Source organism: Dinoponera quadriceps, unplaced genomic scaffold (genome assembly GCF_001313825.1).
Source record: "Dinoponera quadriceps isolate SergipeBrazil2010 unplaced genomic scaffold, ASM131382v1 scaffold1425, whole genome shotgun sequence".
Taxonomy (NCBI): domain Eukaryota; kingdom Metazoa; phylum Arthropoda; class Insecta; order Hymenoptera; family Formicidae; genus Dinoponera; species Dinoponera quadriceps.
Window position 1 is genome coordinate 114,628 of NW_014555679.1, and position 11,389 is coordinate 126,016.

Genomic DNA, 11,389 nt, shown 5'->3' on the forward strand with positions numbered 1-11,389 from the left:
ACGTAGTCGACGAGCCGGCCGCGTCCGCCTTCGGCGTGAGGATCGTCTTGGGGGTGATAATGCTACCCTGTGGGCTAATCGGGCACAACACTTGGCCCTTGCTCGTCACGATCCTCTGCATCTTGCCGCTCAAGGTCTTGGAAATGTTCAACGGCACCATCTTGGTCTGGCAAGACTGCGCGGACGTTAGTATGACGACCTTGCTGCCTTGTTGGACCACCTGCGCGTTGCCGGCAGTTGGCTTGCCGGTCGGAATGGCGATCTTCTGCTGAATACCGGCTTTACCCTGGACACTGTAGCGCAGTTGCTGCCCACCCGCCGTCTGCACGACGACGTACTTGCCCGGAGCGGCGCCCTTTTGCGTCAACAGGGGCGGCGTGTTGCTCACCGACTGAACGGTCTGGAACTTCAGGCCCTTCACGCCACCGGTGAGCGGCGGCACCAGGGTTTTCACGCTCGTGATGGTCGGCCTCGCCTTCTTGTTCTTCAGTATCGCCGGCACGCCGCTCTTCTTCTTCGTCGAGGACGACACGGCCGGCTCGGCCGTCGTCTCGTTCGCGACCTTGTACTGCGCGGTCTGCACGGTGGGCGACACGATCTGCGTGGCCGGGGTGAAGGAGAGCGTGGCTGGTATCGAACTGGAGGCCGGAATGATGGAAGAGATTACGACAGGCATTTGTTCGATGCTCTCCGCCGTCAACACGTCATCGCTGAGGACGAACGGCATCGAGTTGATGTCCAGTTCCATGTCGGCGAGACTCTGCGAGCTCTGCTTCTCCTTCTGCGCTTCCAAGAGCGCGTCCGTCTCCTCCGTCTTCAGTACTTGAAGCTTCTTGGCCAGAGATATGTGCGAACCCGACTTAGCGATGCCCTTCATCTTACTGTTCGACGGCAGAGACTCTATCTTCATCATCTTGGTTTTAGGGCTGCTCCTCGAGTCTCCCTTCTTCGACACGTCCGGCTCGAGCTTATGCTTGAGTCCCTTCTGCGGCATTTTGTCCAGTAACTTTGTTTTCAGTATCTGCATCGGTTCAGTCAACGTCACGTTCTCTATGATACGCGGCATCTCGCGTTTCTTCACCGGCACGCTGATGTCGGACGGCGACAACGAAGAGGTAGGCACGGGCGTCACTTTCGAGATCTCATCCTTTTTGATGTCCAGCATATTCGCATTGTTCTCGGGCGGCTGGAGATCGTGCTTAGTCACGATGATGAATTCGCCGGGCGAGGTTCCAAGCTGATCGGTAGCTGTGAACACGTTCTCTCCAATCTGAGTGTCGATCTCTATCTTCTCCTCAACGACCATCCCAACGTTTTCGAAGTTACTCACGACCGATAGATCGGACACGTTCATCCCGGTTTGAATGTTTTCCGCCGGGTCTCGCGTGTTTTTCTCAGAATCGTCTATTTGCGGGCTTGCCGTTATAACGATATTCATATCGATCTCTTCGCCTTTCTTCTTGATAGCCTTCTTCCCTTTCTTCCCCCTGGACGTATCAAGCCCCTCGAGCTTCTTCTTGTCTATGTGTAAAGTTTTCAGGAAAGCTTCTTGGAATGTATTGGCCGGTTTCGTGTCATCCAAGAAAAAATCCTTGTCCTTCTTTCCCTTCCCGGTGCCCGTCTCCGGAGTGAATTTTCCCTTGTATCTCGTTTGTATGGAGGACCTTTTGGGTGTCAGTGGTTGGTCAATCAACACTTTTGAGGGGCTCTTTGGTGTGTTCTCCGTGTTGCTCGGTTCAGAATCCGGAATCGATTTTTCCGGCGTTTTTAACTCCGACTGGACAACATCCTCCGTCTTTCGCAGTACTTCTTCCAGCTGCATTTTCTCCTCGTCCGATTTCTTCGGCGACTTCTTCGGCGACTCGATCTGAGGACTCTTTGTGGGGATTGCCTCCACATGCTCGACGTCCAAAGATCTCGCAATTTCATCGGTTATCTTGCCCATCGTTAGTTTTATCTCCATCTCGTCTTCTTTATTTATCTTCTCTACGTCGTCGTTTTTAAGTTCAAGCTGAGGTTCGACCTTAGGTTCAGGCTCGACCTTTAATTCAGGTTCGGCCTTAAGTTCGGGCTCGACCTTAAATTCAGGTTCGATCTTGAATTCAGGCTCGATCTTAGATTCAAGCATGATGTTAGATTCAAGCTCGACCTTGGAATCGAGCTCAACTTTAGATTCAACTTCAGGTTCGACTTTTGACTCAGACTCAGTCTGCACAGTCTTATTAGTCGGAATCACGTCTGTGTCGAAAAAATCTATTTGTGACATTTCAAACTTTTTGATCTGAGACTTCTTCGGCGGTAATATGTCCACGCTTTTCTTCGGGGAATCCCGCTGTATTTCGAGCTTATTTTCAGCATGCTGTACAACTGGTGATTTATCTTCAACTTTTGCATCCTCTTCAGCATGTTTGCTTTGCTTGATAAAATCTTCCTTCTCCAGTGTATTCAATGACTTATCGACAGTTTTATCCGCGTCAAGTTCTACCTCGTCCATTTTGCTCGTAGCTTCTAGCACCATCAGTAGTTTCACGTTTTCCACTGGTATATCCGCGTCAACTTTCGCAGCAGCTGCTTCGTCCAGAGGTTTCATCGATTCTTCAGGTACATCGCGCCTTATCTCTTCAGATATTTCCTCGGGTTTCTCGGCGAGTGTCTCCTCTTTGGAGACGTCGCTATCGAGAACTTCGGGTTTCATGTCAATCGACGAGACGTTGTTCTCGGCCACGGTTAGCGTTTGATCGGCTATCTCTATCTCTTGCTTGTTCATCTGAGCGACGAGTTCGCTACTTTTGCTCCCGACAGCTCTGGCACGCCTGCCTCTTCTGGATTTGCTCGTGATCCTCTCGGAAATTTTGTCGTCACTCTCCGATTGACTCTCATCGGTTCTGATCGCTTTGTAGTCGGCATCTTGAACGCACGCAGTGGATTCTAAATATTTCTTGTTCGGCTTGCGCTTCCTGCCGCTGTACGAGCGATCCGTGTCGGAATCCGAAGTCTTTCGCTCGACCTCGATCTGCTCACTGATGCGGAATCTCTTGTTGCCCCTGCTGTCCTTCACCTTCGGACTTTTGTCCACGCTACCGCCTCTGCTAGGCGACTTCGCGTTCTTACGGGGCCGTCCTCTTCCTCGTTTAATTGTCGCCTTACCGATACGGCTTCTCAAGAGACTATCGTCAGCGCTTTGATCCTGATCAACGTCGATATCCGAATTCTCGCTTTGCTCGGGCATAGTCTCCGCGGACTCGGACACGGTCTCGTCCTCAGTTTCCGTGGTAAAACGTTCCGACAGAGTATCGTCGGCTTCTTTAGATGCGTTCTCATTGGACTCCGTAATCATGTTTTCCAAATCAGTTTTCTCGGACTGAAACGACAGGTCGTCGTTGGCTTTAGCTGCGTCCGCAGGCGCCTCGTCCTTACTCCTAGACGCTTCGTTGACCTTAACCGGCGTTTCAAGTGCGGTGGGTAGCTCAGCTTGCTTTTCAGTATTCTCCTTAACATTCGCAGGATGATTAATCTCATCATTTTCTCTCTCAACGCTGTGCATTTCGCTATGTATTTCTGTATCTTCCAATTTAGTTTCATAAGCGCTGGCGTCAGATTTTCGTTGATCGTTCTTCTCTGATGGCACAGTCGGCTTCTCCACTTTATTTTCAGGTTGCTTGACCTCCGTTTTATTCTGCACATCTTCGTCGGGTTTCTCATTCGCTTTGGTTTCCTGTCTCAGCGGTAGAGGATCGCTACCTTGTATTATCTCCATTATCTCGTCAGCTTTTAAATCCATATTTTTAGTAAACTCAGGTGTCTCAGGCTTGTCGACGTCCTTCTTCATATCATTTTTCAAAGCTTGACTCATTTCGAATTCCTTGATAATCTCTTTCTTCAAGGATAAATTCTTCTCACCGAATACACGGGGGATTTTTCGCACGGGCGGGGACGGTTCGCTCAAGTCGTCCTCGTCAAAATCAAAACACGACAGCCGTGATTTCTTGTCGTCTTTGCCGGCGGCATTTTTACTGTCGCTGTCGGAATTCGAAACATCCTTCCTCGGAGACTTGTTGAACGACTCATTGGACGTCGCACCAGTCTTAAGGTCCTTCTCAGACTCGAATTTCTTGTCGATACTACTCAATCGTAAATTCGTCAAGGAGTGGATTTTATCCAGTGACTCCTGCGTCATGTGCATCGACGTTAATTCCTCGGTTTCCTTAAGTAATTTTTCCGCTTCCGCTATGATTTCGTTATTATCCGTAGCATCGTTCTTGTTAATTTGCTGATTAACGTTGACACTTGGCTGATTTTTTGCGGGTGAACTGCTGATACTGCTGCTCAGGGAGTTACTTAGATTAATACTTGTTTCTTCGTCCGATTCGTCGTCCCAGTCGGCCAATAATTTCTCGCGCAACTCGGGATCAGTCTTCTTCTTCTTACCGGTCTTCTCGTTCTGCTTAACGTGCTTTCGTTTACGCGGCTCAACGTCACCGTCGCTCTTCTTCTTACCCGACTGACTCTTATCCTTCCTGGCGTATTTGCGTTTCGGTGTACTTGCGTCGGATAATCTACTGTGCGACTGAGAATACGTTTTAACCTTCGAGCGCGGCGACGGCGAGTCGCCGGATCGGTGAATCTTCAAGTGACAAATGATAACGTTCACGCGCGAGGAAGTGAAGCCACAAACGTGGCAAGGGTATATCGGAGAACCTGAACTAATCGGAGTCGACGGTAAACTGCTGGGTTGATGGCGAATACGAACTTCGTGGTCGCTCTCCCCCCGTACGAAGCGCGGATGCGTGATCTTTCTCATATCCGAACCTTCGCTTCGCCTGTGCAAGTCGTCGCGATCGCGCTTCTTCTTCGGGATCTTCTTCTCGCCGAACAGAGCAGAGATGTCCGGCTTCTCCTCCGGGCAGAATTTCTCCTGGTTCAGTATATGGGGGTCTCCGTCCGTTAACTTCTCCGCCGTTTCTACGTCCTCCGGAAATTTGTCCATGTAACTGGAGCCATCCTTACTCTTACTCCTATATTTATCTATTGAGTAAAGTAAAACAAAAATTAATTCACTGTAAACTCTGTCGAAAAAACGATTTGTTTTGTAAGATTAAGCATCTAAAGTCAGGTTACACTAACGTTATTTTGGTTTTAAGCAACACTTAAAACTTTAAATTTATTGTGTAAGATAAAAGTGAAACCTAAGATTTTAATTCGAATTGATTTGAATTAAATAAGCTCAAATTAAAGCTTCACTCGTCACTTTTGCTTTGTTGGTCAACAAATATAACATTGGTGCAACCGACCAGATCCAAGGAAGAAAATGATTACTTACCCAAACCTTTTCTGATAAAATCATCTTTGAGCGTGCAATTGTACTTGTAGATCTGTTGGTAATTTTTCACAAATTCACTGAAAGAAAAGTTGATAAAATTATCATAATAATTAAATAAACATAAGAGTACCAAGAGATATTACATAATGGAGTTGAAATCTTTTTAACTCACTAGGTCTCTTCTTGAAAAAACTTCACAGCAGCTATTAACGGTTTCTTTTGGAATTCAATCTGTATGTCCTCTGGCAAGTTATGCAACCCGATAACTTGTCCAGGCCACCAGCATGCTCCCAATTTAACCCAGACAATATCTCCATCCAGGTAGTTGATTTCTGTTTGCTCACACATCTTGGCGGAATATTTAATCTAGTCCTCTCATAAAATCAACATTGGTAAATATCGAGAGATTTCTCTTAAGTCTATTCTTAGAGAAATGTCAGCAGTACGAACCAAGACTATTACCTGATCAGTATGAGAGTATACAATTATGTGACAAAGAATATCTTTAAAAGTTACAGTATAATGTCGGTGAAGATTTAAGATAAGATTTCACATAATTCATATGCAGAAGGAACGTCTTCACAATGACGTAAGATGCATGTAAACAAACATAGAGTCACAGCACCACGATGGCACAGTAACACATGTGAATTCTGCTATTACTACTATTTCGATTTCCTTCCTCTCAGCAACTTATTACCCCAGCGATACAAGAATCGTCAAATACATCTATAAGCTACGTGCGTGTACGAAGCATCAGTCAACGCACGATTCCAAGATACACGTCACCGTCAGAACCGTTACCGCACACGTTCATCGCAACGTTTCTCTGTGTCTGTAGAGCACACTGTGCTGTGACTGCCTCTCAAGCGAGCCTTCCTCCGGAATCCCAAGCATGCTCAATCACAACAACCATGGGAAAATCAACGGTTCAGAGACGGGGTTCGGTTGTCAATTTCAACGACGTGATTGAAGGCGGTGTGAGCAGTTTCGGAACGTGTCCCCGAGAAAAGAGGTGCACAGTCGTCCACGAGAACTGGCTGTTTCGATGCTGCTGACGTCGTTGATACCAGTTACGTCGGGCATCTTAGTCCACGTAGGTTCGCGCGGCGAGCCGTTCGCCTCCGGTGCAGCTCACGAACCACCTCCGAGAACGTGCGCCTCCTCGAATCCGCTTCGAATGGCCCGGCTGGTTAAGTCTCGTGCGACGATACGTGCGTGTGTACGAGTCATGTACATAAGTATGTATATGGCGCGTAGGGAATCAGCGAGCGTCCCAGGAACGCGAACGGTGGAAGGCGCGAGCGCGCGCGCGCTCTCTCTATCTATCTCTCTCTCTCACTCGCTCTCGCGCACTCTTCTCCCTCCGCCTGTCCTTATCACTCCTCTCGCCACGGTTCTCTTTCTCACTACCACACACTATCACTCACTCACTCACTTTCTCTCTCTCTCTTTCTCACGGCTGCTCGCTTCGTTTCTAGCCCGCCTCGGAGCGCACCACCAGGAGGCCACCAAGAACGCCTCGACCACTGCGCGATTTCGCGCGCGTGCTATCGCCAAGCAGAATCACAAGCTCGTGAATCAGATCAAGCCAGCTTGAGGCACGCTGAGCCGAGCGAAACCGAGTTGGGCCAAACGCCGCGACACACTTCGGAACACGCTACGTCGCTCGTATAGGACATACGTACATGTTCGGTTACCCGACGTGCAACGGGGCACCGCACAGTGTATGGATGGATGGATGGATGTGTGGAATTCTCTGTTCGCTACTCTGTGTTGCCATATTCCGGCGGCAGGACTGCCAACAGCGCGACTGTATGTACATCGCGCGCGCATCCTTCCTTTTATCTCGCGACGGACGCGGCACCGACCGGGATGATGATCCGGGAAATCCGCGGAGCTTCTCCCCGGTCAAACGAAGGAGAAACGCGAGAAATACGAGGATTCATCGCGAGGTGAGCGACACCGCGCACCGTAAACGCGAGATTTTCATTGGCCAACGTTCGTCGCGACGATTGGCCCGCGCGCCGCGTTCACGTCTCACCTGCACTCTCCGCGACTTTTACCATCTTCCTCTCGCCGTCTCTTTCTTGTGCTCGAAATTTGATAATCGTTCGGGTTCTCAGTTCTTTATCGCGTGGAAGAAAACGTGCAAGTTGGACAAACAAGTTGGTTCAATCGTGCTGAGCTGGCCGTTCGCGTTGCTTCTCCTCGCCCGTTGGAAGTCGAGACTCGAGGTAGATGAAATTTTCTGAAGGAGGAGGAAAGAGGAATGTTAATTCGACGAGAGAGGACTTTGGTTAGTAACGTAAAATTGGGATTAGCGATATAAAGATGTTTGTTAAGCGTATCAAAATCCCAGTCAACACCGAGTTACATTACATCTGCGTTATAATTTCGCATTCAACAGTGTAAATATTATATAACATTCGGTATAATATAACATTGCATTGTCGAGCGTGAAATTATAACACAGATGCGATGTAATTGACGCTCAGTGTTGACTGGGACGCTCCCGATTTGTAACTCCGTTACGATATTTTAACGCTCTCGCGAAACTCACGTTGCACCGCGAGAGCGCCGACGACTTTTGCAAGCCCTTTTAATACCAATACGACGATTTAAGATCGAGTTCCTCGCTCGTGGGACCGCCGGACCCGGCGATCTTACAGCGTAGACGCGATTCTACACTGTAGAATCCTCGGATCACCGAGTGGGATCTTCGACAGTACACACGATACTTCAACAATACATATTCAACGAGATCATCTACACTTTTCGCGGAGTATCGACATTCGTGTGGGACAAATTCGCGCCATAAAACTTCGTCGCCCTTCTTCCCGACAGCAAAAAAAAGTAGCCTACGCGATTTTCGTCAATAATCAGCGAAAATCTCATCTTTCGTTGCGTTTCCCCAATGTGACAGAATTTCTATCACGGGAGCCGACTTCCATACTTTTTTCTTTACCTCGCGACATTAACGACGTTGTTATTGTTCTCCTCCTCGCGCGTGATGGCGCGAAATCGTCGCGACGCGCTGCTTCTTTTCGTCGCGCCGCCGTTGGCACGCCTGTGTCGTCAGGCGAGACCGCCGCGGGAGCCGCCGCTGGCCGCCGCGACGTGGCGCGGCGCTCACGCCGCTGCTTACTTCCGGTGTGTACACCGCCGTCGCCGCCGAACGGCGTCATTCAACTTTTTTTCGGCATCGCTCCGTTTTCCGGTCGCATGCGCCGTCACGCGTCCCGAGGCCGACCTCGACATCAACTGGCTCGTTGTTGCCGCGAAACCCGACGCGTTCGGCCCCGTTTGACTCGGCGTTGCGGGACTTTTTTCGGAGCGTCCGAGGCTCGCTAACAGACCGGAAGTACCGGTCGTCGTGTCGTCACGCAGTGTCAACGCGCGTTTCTGTACCATCGGACGGAAAAATGGCGACTGCTGTGCCATCGCGATTCGCCGTTCTCAGTATCGAAGACGACGATTACAAGCCGAAGAAGACGCAGAAGAGCGCGACCGCGAGTAAGACTAATACGAAAAGCAAAGGTGACAAGCCGAAGGCGCCGCAGCAGCAACAACAGCAGCAGCAACAACAACAACAGCAACAGCAGGCGAACAAGAAGAAGCAGAACAAGGTGCAGCGTCCATTGTTGCATATTTGTTTTCGATCAGCCGGCGAAACGTCACAAGCCGGATGCGTACACCGCGCGGCGGGAAATCGGAACGTTTCAAATTTGTCTTCGCTCGCGTCGCAGATGCAACGCTTTGTGTGTACGTCTCTATCTTTCTGTCCTTTTAGGGAAAGAAGAAGAAATCGAATAATGACGATCAACAGTGGGAACAATGGAAACAAAAGGATACTATGGTAAAAATTGAATTTTATTTGGGGTTATAGGAAATTTTCCCATAAACTGTTTCTGTCTGATAGTAAATATTTTGGATGCTTGAATTGATCGGGTGTTTGGCGTATTTAAAAACAAAAAATTTTTGAGTACCTGTGAAAGCATTATTATTATAAAGTTTATGATGAAATGAGAAACATACTCTGCATTGTTTGATAATGCCCGAGAGATTTATGATAATAGATATTAAATTTGAGGTTTTATTTCAGTATATATGTTCAGAATGTTCAGTACCCAATGTCTATTTCTTTTGTGTTATCACATGAAGCGCTAATGCGTCCGTGATTCCCTTAAGGCTATCGAGGAAACGTTTGAGCAAGAGTTACATCAAGCGATTTTGCTGTCAAAGCTGGCTTATGAAGAGGAATTAGTCAGCGCGGCGAAGACGGAGAAGGAACAGGAACAGAGTAAGAAGTTGGGTAAAAAGTCAAAGAAGGCAACTATGTCCCTAGAAGAGTTTAATAGCATCTTGTCGAAACATAAACCACCTCATTGCACAGGAACAAATGCAACACCAGTAGTAGTATTAACAACCGATCCTGTAGACAATAAGTCAAAAGGTATAATTCAAATAAATTTGGAACCTGTGAAAATATTAATGAAAACTGTCACCTGAATATGTAGAATAAGAGAAAGTTTACTGCTGTTTCACTAATAAGCATTGCGATTTTTGCAGAAGTAGACGCAGAATTCTTCGACAGGGTAGAGAAGGAAACGAAAGAGGAAATAACAAAGGGGAAAGAGAAGGATATATTGAAGGCCAGATTAAATAAAATCGACGACGACATAACATCGGTGCAATTAAGAGTAGAGATTGAGAAGCGAGACGAAATAATCAGCCAATTGAGAACAGAGGTGCATACACTAAAAGAGGAATTAACACAGGTCAAAGAAAGAAATAAAAAGCTTTATCAAATATTATCACACGGCGAAAGTGAGTATCACGAGGCGTAGCTATGGACGCAAACTTGCTAAAACGTTACCATATGTAAACCTATTACTCGCAATTATTTTTTTAGTGAAAGATAAAGCATCAGTATTGGCTGAAGTTGCGAAGCTGCAAGAAATCCGAGATGAATTAACGTCCGAGGTGACTTCGTTGCATGCTCAGTTAGAACAAGAAAGATCGAAAACACGTACATCTAGTGCGGACGTGAAGACATCTAAACAAAATGTAAGACCGATTCGGAGTTTCATCGGTTTCTTTTAAATATATCGAGTAATTTTGCATTAAGCATATTTTGTACATTTCAGAACAAGAAGAGGCCGGCCAGTGAAAATGCCTAATTCGCTTATTCGCGAAGGACTGTATTATTGTGATCTATTAATCTTAATTGAAAATAACACCGAAGAAATAGCAGTCTGAGAATGAATATCTCGATTGTGAAACGAAATTTCGATCTCTTATAACATATTTTGTACTTGCTTGTTAAGTGTAGGTTTAAGATAAAGAAATATTGGTCGCTATACCAGTTTTTATCAGTCGTGTGCATTGGCACTTACGCAACTTTCCATGTTTTTATTTTGCAGTGATTTAAAAAGTCACGTATTTTATATTTCTCAGTTGTTTTCTTTTCTTAAAAAGTTAGATCAATTTTTGAAAATATTGGTTACTTTGTGAGACAATTTCCGAAACGATATTTGCAAAGGCTCTTCCAAAAGGAGGATTCCACAATGTACATCGTATCATCTTCCGAATTACGTACCAACATACATCCGTGAATAAAAAAAAAAATCTATATATATATACTAAACAAATATATATATATATATATATAACTTAAAATATTTTGTAATAAACATATTCTGCACAATTTCGCTGATTATTGGTCGCCTGTTTACCTCTTTTGTGTTTACTGTTCATGACATTAATATGTAATTATTTAATTAGACGAGCATATTTCACATAATCTAATTAATGTACAAAAATTTTATTCATCATATTTTTAGCATTTATCACTGCTGCATCTTTTTATTCAATTTTCTATCTGATTATGCAAATAATCGCTATGATCCAATTTTCTAATCCGTCATTATGTAAATGTATCTTTTTTTTTTGTTTAAACATTGCCACGATATATATTTTCATCTTGATACGATTCGATACGAACGAAAGGCTCACGTGACTCGCTCTCGTGAAAAACGAGAATGCAACGCGGAAATGCGATTTTTA

The 11,389-nt window shown here is 46.2% G+C and overlaps 2 protein-coding genes across 3 annotated transcripts in view; one reads left to right on the forward strand and one right to left on the reverse strand.

The window, feature by feature from the left end:
• Nucleotides 1-8,345, reverse strand: part of LOC106745149 (mucin-17-like) — a 14,119-nt gene extending 5,774 nt beyond the window's left edge. The window contains exons 1-3 of one of the 2 annotated variants that reach the window (XM_014620467.1): nucleotides 5,493-8,345; nucleotides 5,321-5,397; nucleotides 1-5,025 (exon numbers count right to left, since the gene is read on the reverse strand). The exon at nucleotides 1-5,025 is cut by the window's left edge and continues 2,618 nt beyond it. In XM_014620467.1, coding sequence (XP_014475953.1) covers nucleotides 1-5,025; nucleotides 5,321-5,397; nucleotides 5,493-5,668 — 5,278 coding nt within the window. In that variant the 5' untranslated portion in view covers nucleotides 5,669-8,345. The remainder of the gene's footprint in view (nucleotides 5,026-5,320; nucleotides 5,398-5,492) is intronic. The other variant, XM_014620466.1, reaches the window with a different exon arrangement.
• Nucleotides 8,346-8,524: 179 nt separating this feature from the next.
• Nucleotides 8,525-10,552, forward strand: LOC106745150 (G kinase-anchoring protein 1-like). Its single transcript, XM_014620469.1, has 6 exons — nucleotides 8,525-8,949; nucleotides 9,114-9,179; nucleotides 9,512-9,776; nucleotides 9,893-10,150; nucleotides 10,236-10,390; nucleotides 10,471-10,552. Exons 1-6 carry the CDS (start codon nucleotides 8,746-8,748, stop codon nucleotides 10,501-10,503), a joined length of 981 nt encoding a protein of 326 aa, XP_014475955.1. The 5' UTR covers nucleotides 8,525-8,745; the 3' UTR covers nucleotides 10,504-10,552.
• Nucleotides 10,553-11,389: the final 837 nt, after the last annotated feature.

Bases quoted from the DNA above. Each gene is read 5' to 3' on its own strand.
- LOC106745150 (XM_014620469.1), top strand. From the start codon at position 8,746: ATGGCGACTGCTGTGCCATCGCGATTCGCCGTTCTCAGTATCGAAGAC. The intron at 8,950-9,113 runs GTGCAGCGTCCA...CTGTCCTTTTAG, and splicing joins ACAAGAAGAAGCAGAACAAG to GGAAAGAAGAAGAAATCGAA. The intron at 10,151-10,235 runs GTGAGTATCACG...TTATTTTTTTAG, and splicing joins AATATTATCACACGGCGAAA to TGAAAGATAAAGCATCAGTA.